Raw genomic sequence first — 27,390 nt, 5'->3', positions numbered from 1 at the left:
TTAGTAGTTAGCTTTGTCACTCAGGTGAAGCCTTGATGTGACCAGCTGGGATTTTTCTCAGTGGGCTGTATATGTCTTTCTGTGTCCACTATGTTCTTCTTTGCATGGACTGTAGGCCCTATGTGTTTTTTTTTTTTTTACATTTTTTAATAGTTTTTTTTAAACATTAAACTAATTGTTGTGTAACTTAGTTACAAACTCATTGTTATTATGAATAATTCATTATGTTCTGCAGATTTTTTGCTTACGGGTTCATTGTGTGCTATTAATAGCTTGTACAATAAATTATGAATAACATTTCACAATTTTCATAATGACTACATCAACCATAATCACAGTCATACAGCTTTGATTTGTTAGGAAAAAGTCTTATCATCAAGTAGATAAGATATATATTTCCTTTGGCATGTATCCAGCTGAATGAGGAAACTTTCAATTTCTTTTATCAGTAGCCTTTTACTCAATAAATAATAGACTTGGTATCTGGTCAATTCCTTATTTAAGCATCGTTATTATGAATGAACGTACTGCTTTTTGCACGAAAAAATCAGTCAAAGAAACCAGACTAAGTTAGCACTTTTTAATACAAGTAATATTACGGACTTCCCTAAAACAAACAAATAAACAAAAAACCCTCTAAATATCCAGCTAAGTGGATCAGTGCTTAGTAACTCTTTATCTCTAATTTGACCCCCATCACCATATCTCCCTTGACCCCAGTCATTGCCACTCTTTAAGGCTATCTGCTTGTTTGCTCCCTTACTGCGATATTTACCCAGCTCTACTTTTGTTTGACAGGAGACCTATACAGAGATAGCGGGCATGCACCGTTTCGGTGCTTTCTACATGGATTATCTCTACACAATGGAGGACAGCAGTGGCAAAGGTATTGTTCTAGTTCATTCTCTCTCGCAGAGCTTGTTTGGTCACCTTGCCACCTCTTCTCTCTTTTTCTTTTTATCTGTCATGTTCCCATTTTCTCTGCCTGGTTCACCCTTTCTTTCTTTCGCTCTTTCCATCTCTTTTCGTCTCTCCTCCCTGTCAAACAAGCCCCATGGAGACTTGAAGAAAGAGCTTGTCTTGTTTCAGTCACAGCCACCTGGTCCTTGACCCTTTCTGTCCTCACTCTCACCCTAAACTTACCTGGAGGGCAACTGTCAGAAGTGTTTAGTCTGTGTTGACACATATTTGAGTTTCTCTCTCCCTGGTGCTTGTTGAAACACTGTTTTCCCTCTGTCTCTTTACCTGTAAGCTCTTGAGAAAGTGAATAGACCTCTCTTGCCTAATTAGATGTCACTCTTCCTGGCAGAAGCCTTAAGACAGACAGCGTTCCTCATTCTTTGGCTGCAACTTTCAGTGTTGTTTTTCCAAGTTAGGAATTTCTGACAATCACATTGAGAGATAAATAATGCTTCCTTCAGTGCAAAATGCTAACTTCTTTATTAAAATCAGAAAAAATATAATAAGGCAGTTTTATTGGCTGTGATTGATATGCAAATGCTATTAGGCTATCATGCTTTATAAAGTAGAAATGACTGGCTTTGGTTAAACAAACTCAATAACTCAAAAGGTATTTATTATTCATGGTATGTCACCAGTGTTGTTCTACGTACCTCCCTCTTTTTTGTGTTTCATTTTAGCTGTTCATGACTTGGCTATTGTTTCCTCAGCTGCTGTCATCTACAGATAATAATCTAAATTAAAAAAAACATTGATACTGTCATTCTGAGCTGTCAAAGTCATTTCTGACGGCAGGATAAGTGTCAGTCTCTTTGGGATGGCTGTGGTTACCCTTGCCAGTTGGAATGCTTCTTTTCTGTTAGTGTTTCTGTTCTTCACGGATACGGACCAGATCCAGTGTCAACTAAACAAATTAGTCTGCATTGCCACAGGTCTAACATAAACTCTGAGTCAACTGAAATAGTAACCGACCCAGGTCACTCTTACCATTGACTTCACATTAGAGTCACGCTGCAGATTAAAAACATTTTTTTATAATCTTTGGAAATTGAGACACTTTTAAATAGTCTAAATCCTCCTAATTTCAGCCTCCTCATCATTCCAATGAGCGTTCTAACTGCAGCCATATGGTTGATATTAGGCTTAATCCATTGCAACCAAATCTCACAGAAGGGAAGGGGAAGTGGCATTGCCTGTTGCCCTTTTTAAATTTCCAAAATTTAGTGGAAGTTACACCCTCATTGCTTTGAGTTAAAAAAAAAAAAAAAAGAAGTTACATTCGCATTGTTGACTCTGAGCTGTACTAATGTTCAGCACAGTGGTGGAATGTAAATGGAATAAAGCCAGTTGTGACCCTTTGTCCTTTTCCTCCCTCACTGCCATTCATCCACCCCCTTCCTTTATTTTTAATTTCTGCCTTTTTATTGCGAGAGAGTTGAGTCTTTTAAGTGGACCTCTGGAACAGGGGCCTGCGATGAATGAAGGGACAGCTGTTGGAGGGAAGTGGACATTTGGAATATTCATCATTTCTGTGGGTCACGGCTATGTGAGCTGCCTCCTGCTGCTGCATTACACTACATCTATCTTTTTTGGGTTTATGCCCAACAGATGACAGTATTCTATATTTATACTTCATTAAGAAATGAGATATGGGAAAAATGTTTCTGGCTAAATATTAATGTAAAACAAACAGACAAAAAAACCTTATATGCATGAAAGCTGGAAATATGTTTTAATTTTGTTGACTGAGACAAGAGTCCTTAAGTTTATAAGTACATACATTATATATTTTAATCAGGTTATGTATATATGTCTATTTCCACTTGTAGGCTCTCAGGATTTCTCTGGGATGAGCATGGAAGAGGTAGTGCCTGCAGTTCAAGAGACGTCCATCAAGAGGCTGGTGGTAGGACCTTTAGACATCCGGTTGCATAGCAGCGCCATCCATCGCATTCTCAAGATGGTCACCTGTGCCATGGACCACGAGTATGAACCCTACTGCAAAGCGCAGCGAGGTCAGAGATCAAAATTATACAAATATATAATTAAAAAATATACCTTCTCTGGTCTGGTATTTTACTCACATCTCTTGTCATACTTTTCAGTGACCAGAAACTGTAACAGTTTTCACTTTATAATATTCTCATCGCATTGTTATTTCCTTGCACAACCCATTCTTCAACACACAGCTGTACATGAAAGTAGTGACCTTTTGAACCACGTAAGGGAGGTTAAGCCAAACACCTTTTGTTAGTGATCATCCCTGCACAGCTATTGATGAGCTCATCTCTGGGATGTTGTGAAAGAACATGGAATGTGTGTCTGTATGTAATATCTGTAGCAATAACTCTTTTGCAAAAGATTTTTGTGAAATGATAACATCCGTAGGTTTCGGTTGTTTCAGCATCTGTGATAGATAATAGACGATGGTGTAATTACTGTAGCAGTTTTTGTCTGAAGCGGAGTAGGTCAGCGTGTTCCTTCCTGTTTCTATAAGTGTTTGTACTCTCAAGGGTCAGTATAGTTGGAGCCTCTGGGGGGTGGATTGAGAGTAGATAAGAGGAAGTCAAGGTTGCTATTACAGAAGGATTTATAGCAACCATTCATCATTTTGATACGATAAATTATGATTTAGCTGTGATGAACCTAACACTTTAAACAGTTTGTTACCTTAAATAAAAGCTCTTTCTCTCTGTTTCTTAGTCAGAAACATTACATCTAGTATGCATTATTGATTGGAGAAAGTTTGCATCTATAGCAACTTATCCTGTCCTTTTTGTCTGTGCTCCTTTTTATATTCATTGCCAAGAACTAAAAAAACTTTCCTTCCCAAACTAGCTATAAATGGATGCTTTATTGGCTTCATTTTGCCCTGTTGAGAAGATAAACTACATTTAGTTTGCTCATTTGGATAAAAGTTCTTTACATGGTCTAAAAACAATAAACGAACAATAAAAGTAACAGGACTTTGAGAACTAGAGCTAGAACAGGATATTTCTAAACAGCAATATACTTATGTTATGTTATGTTTTCTTTTTCCGTTATTTTTAGCGTCCATAGTCATGTTTCTGTGTATCATGGGAGTTCCATCTGTGTTGTAAATTAAATGTTCACTGTGGGTATTGACTTGAGCCCTGGCATATGAATTGATTGGACATAGCAGTACTAGATCAAGCTGAATGGTGTAGCTTTAGGACAAAGATCAAAGCAGCTTTGAGATCAAATTCCGAGCCCACCTTGTAGTTGGAAATTTAGCCCAACAGAACCTCCACAGAGCTGACACTGACCCATACGTGGGACCAGACCCAAGGCCATAGGGTTTAGGTTTGGTCTGCCTTTGACCCTGGTGTAGTGGATCACTGTGCTGGTCACTCCTTACTGTGAGTATTGATCTTAGTAGCCTCTGGTTCACGTTGACTTATTTCACTTTTTTTCTTGGCTCTTTGGGTATTTCTTTGGTTATTGACAGAATGAGTGGTTTTATGAAATAGTTCAAAAAGAATGCTACTGGGAAACAGCCATTGTAATGAATAGCACATGTAGATGCCAGCACTTTTATAGTCCACGTCTCTTTTATTTAGTGTTTGAGTTGGTGGTTTTTGTTGGAAAAGACCATTTCGTTGTTTTAATGCTATGAGAGGAGCACAGTGGCTGGAGAGGAACGGCACCCACTCAAAGAAATTGGTGTGCTTTACAGCTAACCCTTTCCACTGTAAAACAGTTTTGGGTCTTGAATCCAAATATCTTTGGCTTATCCCACTCCCTTACTATTATTTCATGTAATGCACTTCAGGTTGCATTCTTATGGTTAGAAAAACAGCTGTTTTCGTATTAATATTTAGAATGTTATCTCTACATTATGTTAAGGTTTTTTTTTTAAGCTAACATGTTTCTTGTTATCGTGGCATTATCATTTCAGAAATGACTGAAGAGAACAGTGGTCCAGCTACTCCAGAAGAGATCTCACATTTGGAGGAGTTCATCCCAACTCGACTCACTTGTCTCACTCTGTTCCAAGTCTCAGTCACTGTTTCAATGGCAGAGTTCAACCTCCTACATACACTAATGCCTGTCATCATGGGACACAAGGTAGTGCTAACAGTAAATTCAATTCAGACCACACCAGATCAAGTCAGAAGACCTACGATGGCATATGTACAGCCCCACCTGATCATGTACACTCCTCACAGTCATTCCTTAGTTCGATAGCCCTCAGTTCACCTTGTCCAGCTGCATGACAGGGCAACCTGCTGTCATACCTCGTTCCTCTCCTTGAGAGAACAGAAGTTATAGACACAACACTTCCCTTTCAGTCAGTTCACTTGCTCGAACACATATAACAATCAAATATGATCCTGGTCACATATATGCACATGCAGAATGTGGTAAATATAGGTACGTAGGATTGACTGACCTAGCCTGCTCTGCATACTATAGCTGGGTACAGAGCCATAAGTAGACATTGCTTTAATCATGGCATGGCTAGCTTGGGGACAAAATCTAAGAATAAGGGCCGGTGGCTTTTGACTGTCGTTTTCTCCAAAGCAAGGAAAAGCTCTGTGAACTCTGCTTCCTAGCTGGTAGAGGACTGGGCCAGTCCACCTGCAGCTGCACCACTTTAAGACAAAACACACAGGGACAGACGCTGCATCATTCTAGGCTGATGACAAGTCTCCTTACTGAGAATCCAAGTTTGAAATTAAGAAAAGGTGGAAGGAGATGAACAGGAGTTGTTAACCGTAAAGCTGATGTTACTGTTCTGAAAAGAAAACTGTAGTATTGAAATTAATGCAAAGTAGAAGTATTTTTGCTCGGGTGTTGTTTGGTTGGTTTTGACTTGGACAACAGTATGATCAATATGTGTCATGTTTGTTGTCACTGACAATAATTGTTAAACCTTTCTATATTTTCAACTGTCCAGGTGGCACCATGTCTGGTCTCTGTGGCAGAATTCCAGCCAGTGCGCCCACTACCTTCAGTACAGTTCCAAGTGGAAAGGGTGAATTTTGAACACTCTGTGCCAATGTATGCCCCAGAGCTGGTAACCACTGTCAGCAGTCTCAGCCAGCCTTCTGACAACCTGCTACATCACTGCTATGCACACCTCTACCTCAAGGCAAGTATGAGAATATTCTGCACTCTATAGTATTCTCTCTCCTCACTCTCAAACCAGTAGTGGCACATGGGTGCCCCTCCCTGAGCCTGGTTCTGGAATTTTCTTCCTGTTAAAAGGGTGTTTTTCTTTCCCACTGTCACCAAGTGTTTCAACACAGGAGGTCATCTGATTGTTGTGATTTGGTGCTATATAAGCGAAATTGAATTAAAATTGAATTTGATTCAGATTAAGATCATTCTTGTTGCCATTAAGGACACAGTTGATGCTAAGTTAAAGGCAATCAGGCTCATTAACAATATATGAAAACTAAGAAAATGTCAGTTACTATCAAACCCCCCCAAAAACTATAGTTGAATAAAACAGTTTTAAATTGCACCTTACACTTGTTCTCTTGTTTGTCTCATGATTTTAAGCCTCATATATAAATATGGAAACCGGTACTGTGCCAAGACTCCTTTGGTTTGATTCTGTTGGTATTTTCATTTTATTTTATTATACATTTGTCTTTCTGTTTATTATGTTTCAGTTTGACCAAAACGATGCATCTACTATTTATTAGAGTATGGTTTTTGTGCACAATAGCATGCTAATTGGTCAGTCACAGTTGTGATCTTATCTTCCCTTTGAAATGATCGGGCCGACCTCTTTAATGACCTTGATGACCCTTTTCACCTGGTCATAAAAATCTCAGCACTCAGTTTCCTGATGAGCACCAGTACATTTCTGGTCTGCTTCATCTGCCAACTAATAGGGTGCAAGAGACTTGTATTATGCAGCTGTGACATTCCCCTGTTACTATAAAGGTTTTACAGTTTTAGCTGCTAGTTTGAAGATGAAAATATAACATTCACTGTCACTGAAATTTAAAGTTGGTAGTACTATAATTTGAAGTTGGGACCAAAAGACAAAAGCTTTATTTTCTTAATCGTTTTAAACCACGGGACAAGATTATTTGTCAGCCAAGCTTTTATCATGTTGCCTAGCATCATAAGATGAGCTTCAATAAACAACTGCATATAACATTCCAGAAAATAGTAGTTTTCTACCAAAGTGTGACTTCTTAACCTGTATACTAGAGTTATCCATGTCCAGTAATCTATGGCTAAAGTAAAATAAATGTAAACACTTTGTTTTAGGTTTGTTTTCAGGTTGTAACCTCTGATTTTCAGTTTACCTGAAGTCCTTAGTCTGTCATTGAGTACACATTTCCAAAAGAAAATAAAGAAAAGGATTTTGCTAAAAAATCCAATCAACTTTTTCGGGAGTTTGGATAATAGATTGGGTGTAATTTGTCATCTTTTCATTCTGGCCTGGTATTGCTTCAGTGTGTTTTTAAGGCAGGATGTTTACTGTACGTCATGCTGGTAGTCCTTATCACAGGGTCACTGCAGGGTTAACAGTCATCTGGTCAGTGGCCAAGGATCATTGTGACCAATCAGCCAATCGTTGTCTGTAACCATTAAGGTTCTCAGTCTCCATCTGGGTTTTTGCACTGGGATCATGACAGGGTGGAGGTCATTCTAGCTACAATTCACCCAATTCAGGAAGTGATTTGAAAAGGGTATAAACTAAGGCTTATCTAAATCTGTGTTTTATTGACGCTGGCTGTCAGAGCTTAGGTATCTGTGTTGAGGGTAGTGTTAGCCATTGTCCTACTTTTACATGATTGCAGGCAAAAGCTTTAAGTCAGTCTGTTTGCTCAACAAGAGACCACAGAAGTTAATGGTCATGTTAAAGTTTGGTTTATTTGAATCGTGACTGAAACTGCTGAATAGCGATCAGAAATCTAGTTTCCCATAGAAAGCTGAGTGTTTTGTTTGGGCAATTGAATTTAAATGTGACTTTTTTTATTTCTACATCTTTATCTAGTAATTGATATATTAGAGCCATAGGCCATTTGTCCTATTATAAATAAATTATTGTTTTCCAGCATTTTGTCTGCTGGCTTGTTGATCTACACATAAAAATGATCTAGTACACCTTTAGAGCAGCTGGATGCTGGACAGCTAGGCTCAGCCATCATCTCTTACCTCCAATATTAAACAGGACTTTACCACCATGTGCTATCAACAGTATGTAAACACTGGGCTGGGAGTATATTATATGTGGCTTCCAGGAGCTTAGATAATGAGATTGTGAGACCCACACCTGCTATGACAAACAGCAGAGTTAGGCAGTGGTTTATTTTTCTAAGTACTGTTGCTGTCTTTATCATTTTTATCTTTTTTTATAAAACATTACTTTGTACATTCATATATTTGTTACTGTAGCCTGATAAAAAGTGATAAAGACTCATTATTAACCCTATCCCCATTAACTGTGACAGGTCAAGTACAGGCTAAAAAGTTAAATTGGGTTTAATGCAAATTCAAGAGAGTAAACCTTTTTATCATTTTTATTTTGTAAAACCAACTGTCGTTGTGAGAGGAGTACTGTGGCTACAGTATACAGTTCTCTATACAGATTATGGACAGATTATGTTCAGCGGGATAGTGCTGCAATGTCCAAGATTGTCTCAAAATTGTGTAGTAAGGGTCAAAGGAAATGAAAGTTGGGGTGTTGAATATGCTAAATACTGTATATTAAATGTGTTCTCATTAAAGAGTGTCTGTATTGTATTGGGGGCCATAAGTCCACCAAACTGGACATTTAAAAAAAAAATTCCAGCCAAGATCGTATATCTGGTACTGGTAAAACTGTCATCACCTCCTCCTAGAGACACCCTCTGCCACCTACTTTAGAAGTACTTTTTCCATAATTTAATAATTATGAAATCATGCAGCATCTTATTTAAATCTTATAATTAGGGGACAAAAGACAAACCAAAACTTTCTCCATGCTGGAAAAATGTGGGCTATTTGGCTGACTGAATATAGATTTAATCAGTGCAAATTTTATGGAGAAGCCTACTGTAACAAGGACTACCACACATGTGCTTTTGAGTACCTTGACACATTTTTATAGGTCCGTCTATGGAGACTTGTCGATGAAATAATGTCACAAATATTTAAGGTCAAAATGAAGGCCAAGGTTGACTGTGGGTTTGGTCTGCATGTTATGGGTCTGGTGTGTGCTGGTGTGATCCTATCACATGATCATCTTCTTTTTTTCTCCCAATGTATTTGTGAATTCAGTGTTTTTTCAGCGTGTTAGTTCCCCTCTGTCTTCTCCCTTCATTTCTTTGCCTTTATGTCTTTGCAGGTGTTTGGGTTCCAGGCAGGGTTGACATGCCAGGATAAAGGATCTTTTCTACCTCTCATCCCCATCATCCCTTCGTTTAGTACAGCACTCTATGGAAAACTGATTCAGCTGCCTGCATTGTGGTGAGTTTTTAGCAGTTATATAACTGATTAAGTCTGCAAATTGCTAAAAGCCCAGTGTACATGCAGGGTATATTTCAAGTTCTGATGAAAATAGAAATTTTTTTGTTTCACCAGCCAGTGCCTGTAACAATTGTGTGAGGCACAAAAAAAATTAACATAATAATGATAGCATCATTTCTGTATTGTGTGATCATGGAGGCAAAACGTTTACACACACACACACACACACACACACACACACACATATATGGCTATATATATAAAGATTTGCAATCTCTTGTGGGTTGTGGATCTGAGGGTATTTAAAGTGATGGATGAGGCAGTTTTTCAGCAGTCATGTGGGAAAACAGAACGACCGTCAGTGTGGAATAACTGCAACAGTTTCCTTACTTTGAAACACAAGAAGAAGAAAGACAGTGGTGTCTAGGGACATGAAAAAGTTGCTCCCGTTTTTTTTCTTTTTCTTTTCTTTTTTGTTGTTTACCAGACAGATGACTCATTGGAGATGTCTCTTAGTGGGAGGAAGAGACTTCAGAAGTTAAAGAAAAGGGATGAAGGAAAAGGAGACAATGTTTAGAGTTTGAGGATGGAACAGTTGGACACATGGAGGATTTGAGCGGTGAGAGTAGTAAAGATGGTAAATGGCCTGTATTTGTATAGCGCTTTTCTAGTCCCTAAGGACCCCAAAGCGCTTTAGTCATCCACCCATTCACACACACTGGTGATGGCAAGCTACATTGTAGCCACAGCCACCCTGGGGCGCACTGACAGAGGCGCCACTGGCGCCACCAGGCCCTCTGACCACCAGTAGGCAACGGGTGAAGTGTCTTGCCCAAGGACATAACGACCAAGACTGTCCAAGCCGGGGCTCGAACCGGCAACCTTCCGATTATAAGGCGAACTCCCAACTCTTGAGCCATGATTGCCCCTAGATGGAAAGGAAGAGGAACTGTTGGTACAGCATTAAACACTCTATGTGGAGACTGTAGACAGAATTGGGGGAATAATTTACAGTTCTTAGTTTTTCCATGCTTAAGGTAAATAAACAGTTTTTAACTACAACTCTATTAACGCTATTAGTCATGAGGTCCAGTCAAATAAATAAAATAAAGCTCTGCAGCTCTGCTGATAAAAAAACAAAATCATTGCCTTGTTTAAAGGTAGTTACTATCTCCTAAATGGCTAAAAGGTATCCTTATGCAGTAATACTTGACCTGTTCTTCCTGGAAGTCCTGCTACTTCCTCATACATATTTAATTTCAAATATCAACTTGTGTCAAACTAACCCAAGCTTCAAGCTGAGCTGATGAGAGTTGAATCTCTGGCTGCAATCTAGAAACCAAACAGATTTTTTTTCTTCTGTATACTGAAAATTTACAAATGTATAGCTGAAATAAAGATGAAGATGAGCACCAGAACAGTAGGCTTTTCCAGGTCATAAATGCAACCAGGAGCATCCCTGTCACTTTTTCATCAATCATGTTGGACGCCGTGAATTGATGCCCAGGATTACTAACAGTGTTCTGAGGGCAAACCTTTGGTGCAGTTGACCTGAACTGTGGTACATGTCATCATATATGCTGTGGCAGTGCATTAAAAGTCAGGGTTTTTTTTGCCTCACACAATTGTCAGTCACTATACATATTTCCCAGTTTGGGCTTCCAGTGACATCGTGAATTTGAAGATACATAGTGCTTTGTATTTCATTTCTAATTTTGTTGCATATTGTTCATGCGTTTCAGATCATCGAATTTTAATTTTAGATTAAGATAACCCTAGTAAATACAAAATACAGTTTTTAACTGATGATTATATTTATTAAAATTAAGAGTCCTATCCAATATCACCTGGCCCTTTCTTTAGATATTAATAAAATATTCTGATTATGATTCAGTTTCACTTCCCACACTGAGGCCTAATTACTACTAGATTCAATGAATCAAGGAATCACTTAAATAGAACCTGTCTGGCAAAGTGAAGCAGGTGAAAGGCAGTATATCATGCTATGATCTAAAGAAACAAAGACCTGATTCTAACCACAATTCTAAAACCAAGCCTTAACCCACACAAGCTCGCATGGGTTAGAGTACAGTCAGGTTAAAGTCCCCACCAAGATATACTGTTCATGCAACACTTGTCTACGCAAATTAAGTGTTTATAGTAGGAAATCTGTGCAAGAGCACAAGCTTAGAAGCCGATTTACCCCAATTAGTTGAGATCTAAACCTGTCGGAGCTGCAGATGGTTTTGACTTTTACCAACCTCGTTTCCAGGCACTACAGTATATCTGCTACCAAACAACTTTCACTCATGTCACTTTTTTCTTTTTTTTTTAACAGTTGTCTATTTTACTGTCACTCACTGTATTTTAGATGGGCTGGATTTGCTGCTTAGTGTTGTTAGTTTTGTCATTTCAGAGGTAATGTGACTTCCATTTGACCCTGTTCGTCTAAGCAAGAGGCAAGAAAGCCTGCCTCTTGAGCTGTGTATTGCAAGGCAGAAACTAATAAACACAATGTGATAGTTTGCTCCTAGAAGAATGATGAAGAACAGGTTTGACAGAGTGCAGACAGTAGTTAGAAGAGATATATGCGAGTGGTTGTTTGACTGCTCACAGTTGGAATGTTTGAATAGTCAAAAAATGAATTAATGTTTTCCATTTCTTTTTTTTTCTGTCGCTTTCATAATGTTGAATACTCGTTTATGGGTCAGAATGAAAAGATAGAAATGGTCACTGACTGAGAGTTGGTCTTAATTTCATTTGACCTCTGGCCTCAGAGTGTTTAAACTCTTGCCCCATCTCAAATTAAAACTCATACCACGTCTAATGGCAGAGTTGTGTTATAGATTTTATGCATTCATGGAAAACTGACAGCTTGAGGCTTCCTTTTACAACAGAAAAAGCTGAGCCCAAGAGTGATACACTGGGTCACTATGACACCCAGAAGATGCACTCCACCAGGTGGTAGTGTTTAAATTAACTTCGCTGGTATTTGTTTTGGGAGGGCTTGTCATAGCTGATGCAACTTTAACAATATCCCTTTCCAAGATGTTTTCTTCTCTGACCAGACACTGAGCAGAGCTATACATGCTTCTGAAGTTTAAAGGAAACTACTGATGCCAGGGAACGCTTTAAAATAACAGAAAGTGTGGAGCATTGTCGGAGTAGGAGACACACACACATACACACACTCAGGTGCCAGTAGGCAGCCAGCTCTTGCTTAAGTATGTATGACTGCCAGGTAATCATGGGAGATTTGAGGGACACTGAGTGTCTATGAAGACCACGCACCTCTGCTGATGAGCTGGCCGATGAGTGCATAGCTCAGATTTCCTTCAGTCTCACCACAAAGGCTCCCACTTCTCACAGTTGGTAACAAGGGGCTTTCACTGGGGAAATTACACTGCCTTGACATGTTCTCCCTGTCTGCCTTGGATTTCGTTGGGCATGGGGTTATATGTATGCAAGACCTCTGGGACTTTGTCTCTGCAGTTTTTAAATACAATGAAATTTTAGGAAAGTATAATTGCTCTGCAGCAGACTCTGACCTTGTAGTTTTCCATGCTGAAATCACCTAACATGAAGGCAGCCAAATGTCTTCTTGTTTTGTTGGTTGAAACGTCCAAGAAGTATCCAGGTGGTTGGTACAACCTTTCTTGTCAGCATTACTTAGGATGGGCACTCACTTGTGTTGTTTTAGCCTTGTACACTTGGCTTAATGCTATGGAGGAATTTTTGTTGTGTTAGTGTAGAAATGTTGGATTGAACTGAATAGGTTGAAAACTGCACAAAAAAACTGGTCTGTTGGTTTTCCTAACATTGACAAAGTTTGCTCTCTAGCCAAACCATGACAGTGTGTTTAGACACCATTAATGAGTAATATATAACTACAAGTGAATGCTGTCTTATTGGTAAACATTAAGCTTAGGTCTACTTGATCATTGTCACTTGATTTCAGGCTGAGGTGTAGAGGTAAATTCTTACAGTAGGTGCTGGCTGAAACACTGAGATAATATGTCTTTAACGATGCCACCACAAACTTTACCCACCTGAAGAGAATACAAATAGAAAGCTTTTGCATATATAGCATGTGTCACTCATTTATTAAGGTTGATCTCCTACCATATACATTGGACCACTTCATATGATTAAATCAGCTGTTTCTTCCGGTCCACTTTAAGAAATAAAAATCTCAGCTGCATCGTCATAGTTAATACTAATACTTTGTAATACTTGGCCCTTGACAAATAATTATAATTATAGACACTACAACTAATATCAATAAAAAGTAAACTAACTCAAAATTAAGAAATAAGAGCTAATTAGAAAATGTAAACTGTAATAAGCTGAACATAGCTGAGAAGAAGAGCATCAAAAGGTCAAGTCGCATTCGTTTTTTCTAAACTTTTTTGTTAAACAAACTTTGCAATCTATCAAACTCATGCAAAGAACTGTGGAAGAAGTTTCTCTTCTTAATATGGTAAATGGTAAATAGACTGGTATATAGCGCTTTTCTACTCAATCTGAGCACTCAAAGCGCTTTACACAACTTGTACTTTCACTCAATCACACCCATTCGCAAGCACTTTTTTCTACACAGTTTCTAAGTGCTTTCTATCTAAAGTTCATGCTCATGAATATACACTAGCATGAACTAATCAAATTAAAATCATTAGATTTCCAAAAGCCAAAAACCCTCTAAAATGCACTTTTAGTCCTGGTAAATTAAGGAGCAGCCAAGAGGCGTCGGGTTGTTCAGTGAAAGCCAATATATTGGCCCCCAACTTCACAAGGACTCTGCAGCATGTCTCAATTGGTTTGGCTGTTAAAGCTGTTATTCAAGATAGAAAAAGAGTGGGAGGAGGAAGGGAATGTTAGAAGTGCCACCTGCATCGATCTCTCCAAAATCTAACCTCACTCAGACACATGAGCACACATACACACACACACTTGAGCTCACACCATATAATATTGCTTATGCAGGGCCACCTGACTGCAGCAACATATGGAGACAGGCCAAGGCCGGGGCCCACCAACCAACCAAGCAACAAACCAGCAGCAGCTTAGTGTGGTTCGTCGCATTGCAGGCCATAATTCAAGCCCATGCCAGCTTTTATGTGGCATTTTTAGCAGCCCCTGTTACTCGTTCAGCTATTTCTTAGGGGATAATTTCCTAAAGTATGTGACATTACAGGTGCATGTTATATAGCCACAGAAAGCTGAGTTACTTTGCAAACGGTTCAGAATAGAAAAGAATGTTGGTTTTCCCTTGATATCTAATTATTGGTCCAAGTCTATTACACTGTCAATAGTTAGTTCAGCTTTTAACACTACCAGTAGGGTTTTTATGTGAAGTTGAGAAGTACATACTACTATGTCTGGACCAGTAGTCTAGACTCTAGATTAGCTCATGTTGTGATTTATGAAGGCTGCTTGAGGCATCTGAGGCATGAGGCTTCTGGTGTGATTGTAATGCCTCATTACTCCTGTTCATAGTTAGTCATAGCAAGCTGCTCCTGGTCTGTGTCTCCAAGCACAGCCAAGAACAGGAGGACAAATGCTTTCTGTGTCCTTGAGTAGAGATCCAACTCAAATTTAGCAAATATACATGAACAGCATTTACTGCTGAGAACATTGACTGTGGCTGTTATATTTGTCCAATAGCCATTTTGGCAGACAATATCATTAAGAAGTTGAACTGGTTAATCATTTTGGCTAGAGAAGACTGATTTGGGAGTTGCTGCTGGTTGGGGAAAACACATTTGTGTGCTCTGAGTATACATTTTAATTACAAATTATAATGATTTTTGTATGATGTCATACATGCAGCTACTGCATCAACCATTGTGTTGTTCCACTAACCTTTGAGAAGCGTTGATTTCCTAATCAAGGAATCACTAAAAGGGCCTCAGTTAAGACCTTGCTCATCAAGGTTTTTGTGTGGGCAGGGTTAATGTTATAGTGAGCTGTCACTGTATGGTGTAGGATAATTGAATGACCTCAAATCAGTATGTGGTTCCTGTGGTCATGCTCAGCTTTGAGTTGTAGTTCGGAGGCCACGGGAGCAGTAGGGAATTCATTTGGCTCAACAAGGCAACACATGCTCCCTGTTCTTGCAGAAACATGGAAATGTTTTCCGAACATTTTCACATGTTGAAGTCGAATGGACGTGGGCATAAACTGCAACAAAGTAGTCTTTATGTATTAACAGGTGTGCATTAAAAGCCTGGAATGACATATGATGTAATATTGTTCCACTTTTAACTCTGAAGCATCTGACTGTAAAGGATTGTGAGCTGCAGGGTAAAACATCATATTTCTTGTGGCACAGTCTATAAACTTCTTTGGCCAACTTTGTGGTAAGGATTTTTTCTCCTCTGCATCTGCTTTCAGATGCTTTTATTTGGTTTTCTACTTGACGGAGATCAGTGGATGTATTGAAAAACGTTGTATTAAGGGTATGGTATTGGCAAATGCAAGACTTGTGCTCGTAGTGATTGATATTCCTATTCTTATGGAGACTTCTGTGCCGGTCTTGACAGTCAAACTGGTCCGTCTTAGTATAATCATATTCACTATATACTTACCCCTGTGATTGCAAGTGTCATTTGGTGGCTTAAATCAACATGGGTTTAGAACCAGCGCTAAAGGATATGTTATGTTTTCAAGAAACAATATTTTGCAGTCCAAGAATATCTGTTGAATTTAAACTTAACCACAAACTTTATTTGTATATATAGATGAGGGCTGAAATGGTGGATTCAGGAGCAGCTGTAGATGTTTTCAGTTGACTGAAAGATTCTATTAATTCCTGAATTAGTCATCTGAGGAACTGAAGCTTGAGGGAGGGAAAACAGTGGGAAATGGGGAAGGATACATGGATTATCAGCTCTGAGTGGATTATCATCTACTGTGGTGTGCATTCCACTGTCCTTTCCTCCTCACCAGCCCATAATACTGATCCACTGCTTCCTAGAAAGAAGCTCGTTCACTTTTTACTGCACGAGAAGAAAAATACAAGTAGTAATAAGGCTTGGAGTAATGAATGGTGTCGCCATAATAAAGTCTAAGCTTTATTTAGCTAAGCAGCGTGGAGTTTAAAAAAAAAATGTATAATACAAACTGGTATTCCTTCTTGTCATGCGCATGAAGGTCAAAGACAATGGAGGAGAGGAGGTGGTCCATTCACTTGGGTTACAAAAGGATTGTGAGAGGAAAAGCAGTGCTTTATTGACTGCTGCAGATGTTACAATAACGGGACAGTCCAAAACAAAATCTTTATAGCATAAATATGCTATTAGGTTTGCAGTCTGTAGGTTGAGATTCTCTTATCTCTATCTATCTGTGTCCTTGACAAAAACCGCATGTCTACCACAGCTGGACAGAGGCAGGAAGCTACACACACACACACACACACACACACACACACACCCCATTATGCAAACACATACACAGGCCTCTTGATATGTTTTCCTTTAACGCCTGATGAACCACGTCATTGCCATTTTCTCGCCTTGCGGTCTGCAGCTGTCTGCACAACTTGATTAAAACATTTCTTTTAGTAATCCCTGTGTAATGAAGCCCTCTCCTGAGAATGGATCTCAGTGCATGTATTCATGTGTGTCCATGTGAGGTTGTGTGCATACGTGTGTGATTTGGGTCAGGGGTGCTCCAGATGGGAGGAACGGGAGGGCTGCGTCTGTGTCTATGTGTGAGAGACGAGAGAGAGTGTTGGGTTCTGTGAAGAGTTTCGACTGTTCAGGACCAGTGACTGAGAAATGCACACACTGAACACCTTTGACCCAAAGGAACTGCAAAACTTTGAGCCGTGGCTACACGTACAGTCCACGTCTACCGCTGACTCATTCGCTGACCCTCTGCATAGCTGTTAAAGACGCTGGCTATGTTACAGAATGCTGATTGTTACAAATCAACATAAGACAGACTTGAAAATACCTTGAATATGGTGCAAAGGAAGGTGAAGGCAATGCAACACCAGAACTTTAAAAGAAATTCCTTGTCACGCATAATGTGTAACCTCACTCTATAATCTAAAGATTATTTAATTTAAAATATTTCCTTATTGATCACTACACTAACTATATATCTGCACAACTGAGGAATCCAGAGCCCAGTTTAAATCAAAATTCAAGTCATAATCATACATAAATTTTAAGGGACATAAAATTTTTCAGTTGTACCACGTTTTGCTAAAAATATAATTTAGGTTTTCTTTCTACATGAGGCTTAGCTGCAGCTGCAGCTACATTTCTCACAAGAACAATGACATAGACCATGTATGGTCAATAAAATAAATTACTGGAAAGAATTATGAGAGTTAACGGTACCTTTAAATGAGTTTCTTGTCTATCATTTTTCAAGAGGTTTATTTATCCATGTTTGACTGGATCACTTTTCTGTAGTAGTGTTTTTTCAGGCTCTTTAGATGCTAGCCATTTAACCCAATTGACCTCCAGGTGGCAAAATGATAAAAAGTTTTCCCCTCCTCCCCAGTTGGTCACTTAGGTGTTTTTGTTCAGTGTGAAGTGCTTACATGATTTATAATCTTCGTTTGGAGGCTTTGCAAGACACTGTAGTGTGTCTTTTGTAGTATGATAAAAGAGGGGACTTTAGAGCAGCCCATAAGTCACTCTGGTTATTTTCAAGAGGGGGTCAGTGACCTTGGCTCGGAGAGATTGGGAATTCTCCAGTACTTTAGATCAGTCTGCACCACAAAGAAAAAAGGACAAAAGGTACAAGCTGTCAGTCTTCCCTTCCCTCCACCTGAAGTCTAAATCCCTCCATAGAAGCTCTGGAAATAGTAGTAGAGGATTTTGTCAACTAGTTGAGTTGGGAAATGTTTGTATTGGTTAATTAAGGTGAGGTGTGACAGTGAATGATTTGAAGAAACTTTAGATAACTGGTCTCAGGACAGTGGCTATCTGTTGTATCTATCAGACAAATATGTCAGCCCGTAATGGATTGCATTGGTGTTACTGTGGACTTTGAAAATAGGTTCAGATAAGTTAAAGTCAAGAGAAAGTCTCACATTGTCAGCCTTGTGGAAAGTTAATTGACTGTCCTATTTGCATTTTTTTTTTAAACTGCCTTTAATTTAACATTCATCATGTTGCACTTTTAACAGCTTATATTGGTGAAGGTTTTTATGAGTAACTTCCCATTTAGCCCCCTTGGAGAAAAAAAAATGCCTCTGTGCCAGGGAATGGGTCTCTGTGCGAGTGTGCCCTTTTCTTTTTCTGTGGTCTATGGAGAGACCAGACACCTTGCTCCACATTTACTGCTGATGTCCCAGAACCCACAGCTGTCTATGTTGTTGTGTTTTGGAAAGAGTGAGGCAACTGATTTGTGGTACTGTACAGGATATGAGTAATAAGAAAATGTAGGTTCTGGAAACTGTGCGCAGGTTCCAAGCTTGTATTCTGGGACACTATGTAAACCATTAGGACCAGCTGCACCTGGTAATAGTCCTTCAATCTCACAAGATGCTGATCTTTAAAAAATGAATTTTCTTGTAACATGAGGACTTGCTTTTTTGCATTTCTCACTTATTGTCTTTTTCGAAACTTCTTCACCAATGCCAACATATCAGGATTGGAACCAATTACTGAACATTTATGCAACACAAACCAGCTTTCTTTAATTATGCTACCTTCATTTTTTTCTGTAAAAGTACAAAGCAACAACATATCAGTTACATAATCTATTCCTGCTTGAGTTTGTACTGGAGCTTTTCCACATACTTCCTTTAATGAGACTCCCATTTAATGTATTATTTTACCTGGAGAATAACATAGACTTGCAAGTCTGTATTCTTATGCTACATATGCTTGTTGTTTTCCCCTTGTTCTTTTTTGTGTTCTCTGCATGGCTTAATCGTGTTTTTCTTGTTCTTTTACTCTTTTCCCCTTGTTTCGCTCTGGTTGAAGAACATGCTACCTTTCAGTATTATAGATGCTTAGCATAGTGCATCTTTTCAGCCTTAAGTGTTGGCACCTAATTTTATAACTGCTCCAGTTGCAGGTTGTTAGAGCAGCAGCCCTTGTCAGCTGTAGCCTCATTACTCCTGCTCATTATGCTCTGGCCAACTAACCTGCTCGTACTGGTTTATAGTGTTACAAAGCTTGTGTTTCACCATGTGTTAGCATGCAGATGTATGTGCACTTTTGCCAACATTATTTATTTGTGTCTGGACAGGTATATGCATTTTTGTGGTTATGTGTGGCCTAAAGCAGCAGTTAAAGCTTGATAGCTATAACCCCAGCTGTACTTGTCTAAATATAGCTGTGACCACAGTCATATTAGACCAGGATGCTGATTAGCACCATTAAGACCACTGGCGTAAATGAATGCCAACTATGATTATGTGAAATATTTATTGTGGGTTTCCAAAAAAATTTAAGGATGCTAACCAAAGTATTTGGTTATCATGTTATTTTCTTTCTAGCTTCTATGATGTTTCAATAATTCTTTTATTGGCTAAAATATACATTTTAATCTGTTCCTGCTTCGTGTCCAGATTTGGTCCTGTGCACAGAGGAAACAAGCTAGGCAAACAGTACCACAGCTGGTGTGGTACTTTTAGCTCTGACTCATGCTTCAGCCCAACTTCATGCCCTGTTTGCTTGATTTGGACTGAGACTCCAGCCAGTCAACTAGTTGTTCACCAGGAAGGTCAGGATGTGTTAGTCCTGGTCTAGTTCTGACTCCAACAGGGAACAGATGGGAAATATGGCCTAATGTTTCTCAAATACGTTGGAGCTTTTCCTCTGAAATACATCAGAGGACAGCTGAAATTGAAATACCAAATTTTCTCCTTTTCCTGACTAATTTTAATTTTCTTTTAACACATTCCTGATGGCCTCTGCATTTTAATGAAAAAGTTATTGACTTAAAGAACCACTGTGAGGTTAGAGACAGGCTATTCAATGAGGCACCGAAGTTAAAGCCAAGAGCCTGAGTTAGGACCTAAAATGGGTTGTGGGCCCCCCTTCTGGTAGGTCTCCACATTATAGTATAGAATAGTATTCTCTAATGAGTTTTGCTCCCCAAGCTACAGACTAATAGGCATTCTGCACTATAACAGTAAAATACATGTTAGTTATTGTTAGTTCCATTGTGCATAGCTAATGTATGTTTCAAGGCAAATATTTTAATGTTGTTTGTTACTGCAGGTGATGCTGCAGGTGTTATTTTGAATCTTTTTGAGGTTTATATCCCACAAAGCTTGCGGCAACAGTGAAACACTGCCTGCCAGAAAGCTGTTTACCATGTTGCAGCAAGAAACACTGACCGTGCCAGCTACTTAATGAAATCCGATGAGTGCCTGGCTGTCTTCGCATACAGCATTCCCAAAACACCCTAATGAGAGTTTCTGTTTCTCATTTGAATCCAAGATCCAAGTTGCTGTTCGCAAAGAATTGGGCATAATATAATAAAAACAGGTGCATAATTAAAGTTTTAGGGGACCACATGCACATGACAGCTCCCCTTAAATGCTATAAACACTCAAATAAGGCAACAAACTTTCATCCCTTGCCAGTCCTCTCATTGAAGTGGCTTTGCAGGCACATTTGCTCTGCATGTGGGGACATTGTTGTTGCCGGCTTCCCTTCACTTTCTTTTGTTCAGCTGCAGTATCTTGCTATGTGCACACACAGTGTGCACATATTTGAACGCACAAAAGCACATGAGAAACTCTTTGATTGATGTCTTGTTGTATAGCATACAACAGTAGTGACTTTTACTAGCAGAAAAGCATGACATGGCATGGTTTCCTATGTTGCCAAATCCACCACATGTAGGCACAGAAACGTATATGTGTGCCGTCAAGGTAAACTCATTGACCCAATCAGGTTTGAATTTTCTTTCTTCGTTTCTTCCTGTGTTTTTCCTGTAGCCTTACATCTCTCTTTATCAAACGCGCTCTCACTTTCTGTCTCGTAGAAGACACAGCAGATGCTTAAGAAATCTGGGTCTGCCCGTGTGCAGCTAACTGCTCATGTCACCCTGCCGAACCACCCAGGAGCAGAAGAAAGGGAAAGATAAAGAGACTTGAAGAAAGAGAGGGAGGGAAGCAGAGAAGTTAAATGATTGCAGAGCTGCTGAGCGCAGAGAAAGGCCTTGTGACATGTCCCACACTCAGAACTGGGACCAGACCAAAATGGGTGCGTGATTAAATGAACTGTGATGCTCGCTCCTGACACGCTGCAGCCATCGTTTGAATTAGTCACAGTTCTATTTTCAATGAAACCTCCACTCGTAGGGCAGATTCTATTACAATAAGTACTCAAGTGAACACACATGCAATACATAGATGGGTATCGGTGCTGGGGGCACTGCCAGTCCTCAAAATCCTAGACCAAGAAACTTTAGTTCCACTCCGATTTTCCTGCCTTGAGAACATGAGAGGAAAACAGGAGTGGAACTAAAGAGACTTGTTTGACTGTGCTTACTTCAGCCTGCCTAGCCTCAGGCTTTGCTATAAGTAGTAAAAAGAAAAGCACAACGACAACATTTCTGATGTTTCTGATATTAAAATAATTTCTAATAAGAAAAGTGCAAAACACCCGACAGAACATCACAACCAATTATTGCAAAGATTAGGTTAGGCTGTGATTTGGTGTTTAAATAAAGCATCCCTGAAGGAATTTCCGATGTAAAGATAGGAAGGTTTCTTCATCTTATCAAATGACATATTTATAAATGTAAAATCACAAATACTGAACATCTGTGCTACACGATATCATTAAAAGATTATTATAATCTGGAAAAATGTCTGTACGCAAAGGACCAAGGCCGAACTCATTATTGAATGGCAATGATCTTTGATCAATGCAGACATTTTGTTCTGAGAAATTCATTGGCAATGGATTTCTAAGGGGTTAGACAAAATTTATTGCTTCATCTGCAAGTGGAAATTAAAGCTCTACCATGCAAAGAAAAAAAAAGAAAAGTCAAAAGCCAGACCTAGAAACTACTGAGTCCCAACTACTTTGGGACACAGTTTGTTTGAGATGGAGTGAAGCTGTTCTCTGATCTGTTTGGAAATCATGGATGCTGTGTTTTTTTGGGGGGGAAGGGGGGCGGAGCTATCCAGCTTCTTATCAGCACAGAGTTTAAAGCCGGCAACTATAATGGTATAGTGGTAGATATGGCTATGGTTCTCTTGCAATGGTTTTATTCATGCTGAAAGACACAAACAGAAACAACATACTTGCTGCCCCTGCTCATGATGTCCTTCTCAGGGAGAGCCTTGTTTATTTCAGCAAGACATTCCCAAACCACATGCTGGACAATTCTACAAGTGCACGGCTCTTCAGTTAGTCTAGATGCTAAACTGACTAAACACATCACACGTTAAAATATTTGCCAGATTATACAATGAGAAATGCTACAAAGGACGCCCTGAACTGTTAAACAGCTAAAATCTTACATCAAGGAAAAATGGGGAAAGGCTTGGCTTTAAGGTCCAAAGCAGCTGTTCTTAACTCCCTCACACTTTTGTTAAACAAAGAGTTGATGCAACATCATTGTGACACATGCCTCTGTACCAAGTGCTTGCAACATAAAAAAACCCACATTTCTCATTTAAATCATTGTTTTTCTTTTTAGTTCTGCTGCAAAAATAAACACTTGTAATTAACTTTGGATTAAAAACAAGTCATGAAACAAAATCTGTTTTGATTATTTTGTTTAGTTTTTTTTTTTACATTTTACACAGCATGCTAACTTTTTTGAAGACTGGGTTGTAAATGAAAAAAAAATGAAAAAAGCAAGTGTGTGTGTGTGTGTGTGTCAGATGAGAAATGAGAGCATGCTCTGCTGAATTTCTGATGGACAGAGGCCTGGAGGACTCTGTCGGACTGTGGTGTTACCTCATCCCCCTGAACGCTCAACTCATCAGCTCGTCATACGCGCAGACTCACACAAACTCGCTCCCTCCACTCTCTTGGAGACAGATGAAATATTAAAGGCGTAGAGATTCTTTTCAGGGTCGGGTTTCTGGGCTGTACATCTTTTCACATAAATCATCATCACAGTTTTGACGGAGGGGAGGGAAGGGTCGACAAACTAAACCTACCTGCCAAGTAACTAAGGAAAGCTTGGCTCACACTTGGTACTTCTTCAATTTACTATTGGAATGTAGTTCTGCTTATTTGGCCCTTGGCGCTATCAATGAGCTGTTTTATATTGTGATGTGATATTGATGGATTTGTGGAAGCTGTGAACCATTTGTTTCCACCAGTGTCTGTTTCATTTAGAGCGTATAGGCATTTATGTGTATCTGACTCTGTCTTGTCCCTTTTCTTGCAGGAGCAAAAGGTCTTCAGTCCCCACCACAGAGTTTATTTTTGAACTTCCCCACTTCACTATACAGGCCACAAGGGCCCAGACACTTTTGCTCCAAACAATCTGTCAGAGCTGGACCCACAGCATGGTCAACGGAGCGCCAGTGACACTTAATGAAAGTCTGCTTACTGAAGTGTACAAGGCTCCAGGTGAGTAACACGAGACAATACGAAGCTTGCCTTGCCTTTGCTAATAGCAAAACCACTTAACACAGAAATCCAGATTCATTCTTTTCTTGCCCCTGACCAAGCTCATAATAATAATAGTCTTTTTCTACTGCTCTTTGATCTGCTTACACTGTAGTGATTGTAGTTTGAGGCCTGTCTACAGAGAGGAGACAGAGTAGGACTCAAATACATTTCAAAACATCTTCTCAACACTGAAAATCACCTCTAGTTGGATTCTTGTGATGAATTTGCTTCTGTTTCTTATTTGTGCATGTGTATCTTACACTGACACTAGTTGTACAGTGACTTCTTCTTTCTATGAAGAGTTATCAGAGTAGACATGTTTATAATTGCGCACCAGGGGAACGCTCTGTTTTTTAGTTGTTATAATATGTTACTGTAAGGTAGCAATATTTCTGCAATGGCAGCTAAGTCACTTGATTTATTATATCGTTTTAATGGCTCAGTAGTGATGGAACAAAGAACAAACATACTCATCTGGTCTCTTTTAGACCAGAGTATTAGATGTTAAGGCATTCATTGTTGTTCTTGATTTATTGAACATTTTTTGAGGATAACTCTCGTTTGTCCTCGCAAACTTCATTTATCGTCCTTTGTTTACTTGTACCAGTAAACTGTCAGGAAAGATATATTGAACTGGCTAATATTAAAAGTGATTTGACTTTCTTATGAAAACTTTTCCAGTTATTTCTGAGGGCACAGTACATTTGTCAGACTGTCACTGATGGGAAAACAAGCCAACTCGATAGCATTGAACTCTGGGCAAATTGGCATGTATGTATCTAGAACTGAAGTTCTCCAAGTATACTTGGAGACACTTGAAGACACTTCACACGAGACACTTGAAGATCAACTTGTCTTATTGGGGCCCAATGTGGGCCGCTGGACCTGCAGCTGAGACCAAATTAACTCTGAAATGCTTCATGTCACCTAGGGTGTCTTAATGGTCAAATAATAAATTTTGTCCCTTGTTAAAGAAAGGTAGGGGAGTCTGAATTCAATAAAACAGTAGCGTTTCTCATGACGGTAGCATCTGGACAGTCCTCTGGAGGGCCTGGGATTTTCCAACTCATTAGGATCATGTTGTTTGGTATGCCGTCAACATTCTCCCCCAGTCAAGCCAGCCAAGCTACCTTTTTCACCGTTGTGTAGCCGCCAAAATTTATGAAGCTGGTCTCCCGTGGAGTGAAGTCAAATATTCCTCTCCCCTCATTTTGCCTTTCTCTTGGAACGGGGCTTGAATAGCGACATGGAGAAACATTTGCACATCTGGTCCATGTGCTGGCAGGCTAGAAAAGGAGCAGTGGGGGCTTAGAAGAAAAGAAAGTTTGAGCTTAAAAGGCATGAGACTAGAGGAGAATAGGTGGTGTGCTGGGTAAGTATATGTAGGGAAAATACTCAGCAATAATTCCTATGATATAACCAAAAATGTCTAGTACTGTATCTGCTTTTGCAATTTCGGGAACACTCATACCTTAAGGGAGATGTGTGCTGTGCGGTTGGTAAGAAAATAAAGTTTGCCACGGCGACACCAGCTGCTATTTTTCCGTAAGTGTGACTTACTGGCTCACTGGCTGCAGATATTTGTGGTAAAGGTGGCAGATCTAATGCAACACAAGATTTGGGTTTAAACCATGAGATTGTTCTCGTGTCCCCAACTGCTGTAGCAGTCATCAAGGTATTGCCAGCACACAACTGATACACGCTGAAGCTAAAAGCTGAAGACGGCAAACAAACGCTGTTCACTTTGAACATATGCTTTTTCATTCTTTTAGGAATTTGTCCTCCCTTCTCTCCTTTTGATGTTGCAAAGTTTTTCAATAGGGGAAGGTGTTTCATATTGAAGTCTAGCTGATAACACAGATGGTCAGTGTCCTTCGCGGGAGGGAAACGTTTAGGTATGAGAATTAATTTGCTGTCCAAAAGAAATTCCACATTTCAGCATTTCACGGGCAAACTCAACAGCTTCAGTTTTAATCTCAAGGCACTGACAGACTGTAAAATATTGAAAAATATTAAGAGCAACATTCAGAGACTAAAATTCATTGCAGCTGACTGGAACACAGCCGCTAGGACTTGTAATACTTTGAGTTACTGTGGTGCTCAGTGGCAACTACAGGAATAACACAGCGCACAGCACATCCAGTGTAATCTGTGTTTCACAAGACCAGATATGACTAAAATAAGAAAACATACCGTAAAATTATATTTTCCTTGTCACTCGATTGCATGTCTGCATGGTTTATCACACAGCTGTCTGTGGGACTGTTGATTTCCAGTGAGCTTGGACATTACTCCAACATTCTCCTTTGCATTCCAGTGAAGTCCACACTAGTGTTGTATTTTATTGGTGAGCCATGCAGCAAACAGTATGTCATTATTGGTATCTCTAGCTGAAAATGGACAGGTGTGTGCCCATATGTGCTTGCGTCAGTGCATGCACGCTTAGACTATGTGCTTTTGTGCTCAGAAGGTTAGCATGTGTTGGTTTGGCTCTACTTTACTTCACTCCTCATTCATAACTGTATTTTCCCCTTTAAGCTTCATCTCAATTTATTTATGTATTTTTCTTATGCTTTTAAGTCTTCTCTGTTGACAACTTTTATTTTGTTCCCAATTCTTTTTGGATTTGTCACTAGCTCCTCTTTTGTATTCTCCTCTTTTTTTGTAATTGTCAGAATTCCCGGTTCTATGTCATATGCGTGTTCTAATGTTTAAATACATCATGCATGTTACTGTGGTTTTTAGTAGCAGCAGTAGTAATAGTAGTAGCCAGTAATTCCTGTCTACCAATACTTTTACCCACTACTAACCTCAGAGTCGGCAACACACTGACCACAGTGACCTCCCACATCTTACTCAACTCTGTGCAGGTCTGTGTGAGTGTAAAATACACCGTGCGTAAGAATTGTGTTTATGTGTCTAATTTTGGTAGTGGAAAAGTTTAATCCACCCAGATTATTTTTGTCATTGCTAATTGCTGATCACATTAGGCTCTCACATGTATTTCTACTGACATCTCAAGGATATATTATTGAAAGCGGTCTTATTAAATGTCTGAATGAATAACCAGTTTACACTCAGCACTGGTACAAAGCCTGATTTGATGATAATTATGAATATGCCTTGTGCCCTTTCCTGCTTTCATTCAAGTCTGTGTGTGTAGTTAAGTATTTCTGTCTTTGTCACATGAGAGCAACAATTCCATATACCGCAAGTGCACACCCTTAGAGCAGCTCATTTACATAACAAATTTTATACAATGGATGTTTTTTTTTTTTTTTTCTTTTTTGCCTGCACCTCTTTTAAACATGAGCGGTGTTTAAAACGCTCAAAAGTAATTTTTTTTTTAACTTGTCTTATTTGAGTTATAGGTGAGCAGTATAAACTTTCTACTGTCCAGACTTTTGCCCTTGACTGTAACTTTGGTTCT

At 39.3% G+C, this 27,390-nt stretch overlaps 1 protein-coding gene across 5 annotated transcripts in view; it reads left to right on the top strand.

Moving 5' to 3' along the window:
- vps13b (vacuolar protein sorting 13 homolog B) overlaps nt 1–27,390 on the top strand; it is a 317,427-nt gene that overhangs the window by 47,373 nt on the left and 242,664 nt on the right. For all 5 annotated transcript variants that reach the window (XM_085178382.1, XM_085178384.1, XM_085178380.1 and 2 more), the window contains 6 exons: nt 799–886; nt 2,790–2,975; nt 4,880–5,049; nt 5,882–6,076; nt 9,278–9,399; nt 23,734–23,918. In XM_085178382.1, coding sequence (XP_085034508.1) covers nt 799–886; nt 2,790–2,975; nt 4,880–5,049; nt 5,882–6,076; nt 9,278–9,399; nt 23,734–23,918 — 946 coding nt within the window. The remainder of the gene's footprint in view (nt 1–798; nt 887–2,789; nt 2,976–4,879; nt 5,050–5,881; nt 6,077–9,277; nt 9,400–23,733; nt 23,919–27,390) is intronic.

Source organism: Neolamprologus multifasciatus, chromosome 11 (genome assembly GCF_963576455.1).
Source record: "Neolamprologus multifasciatus chromosome 11, fNeoMul1.2, whole genome shotgun sequence".
NCBI classification, from domain to species: Eukaryota; Metazoa; Chordata; class Actinopteri; order Cichliformes; family Cichlidae; genus Neolamprologus; species Neolamprologus multifasciatus.
This window is presented reverse-complemented; position numbering and strand designations above follow the sequence as displayed.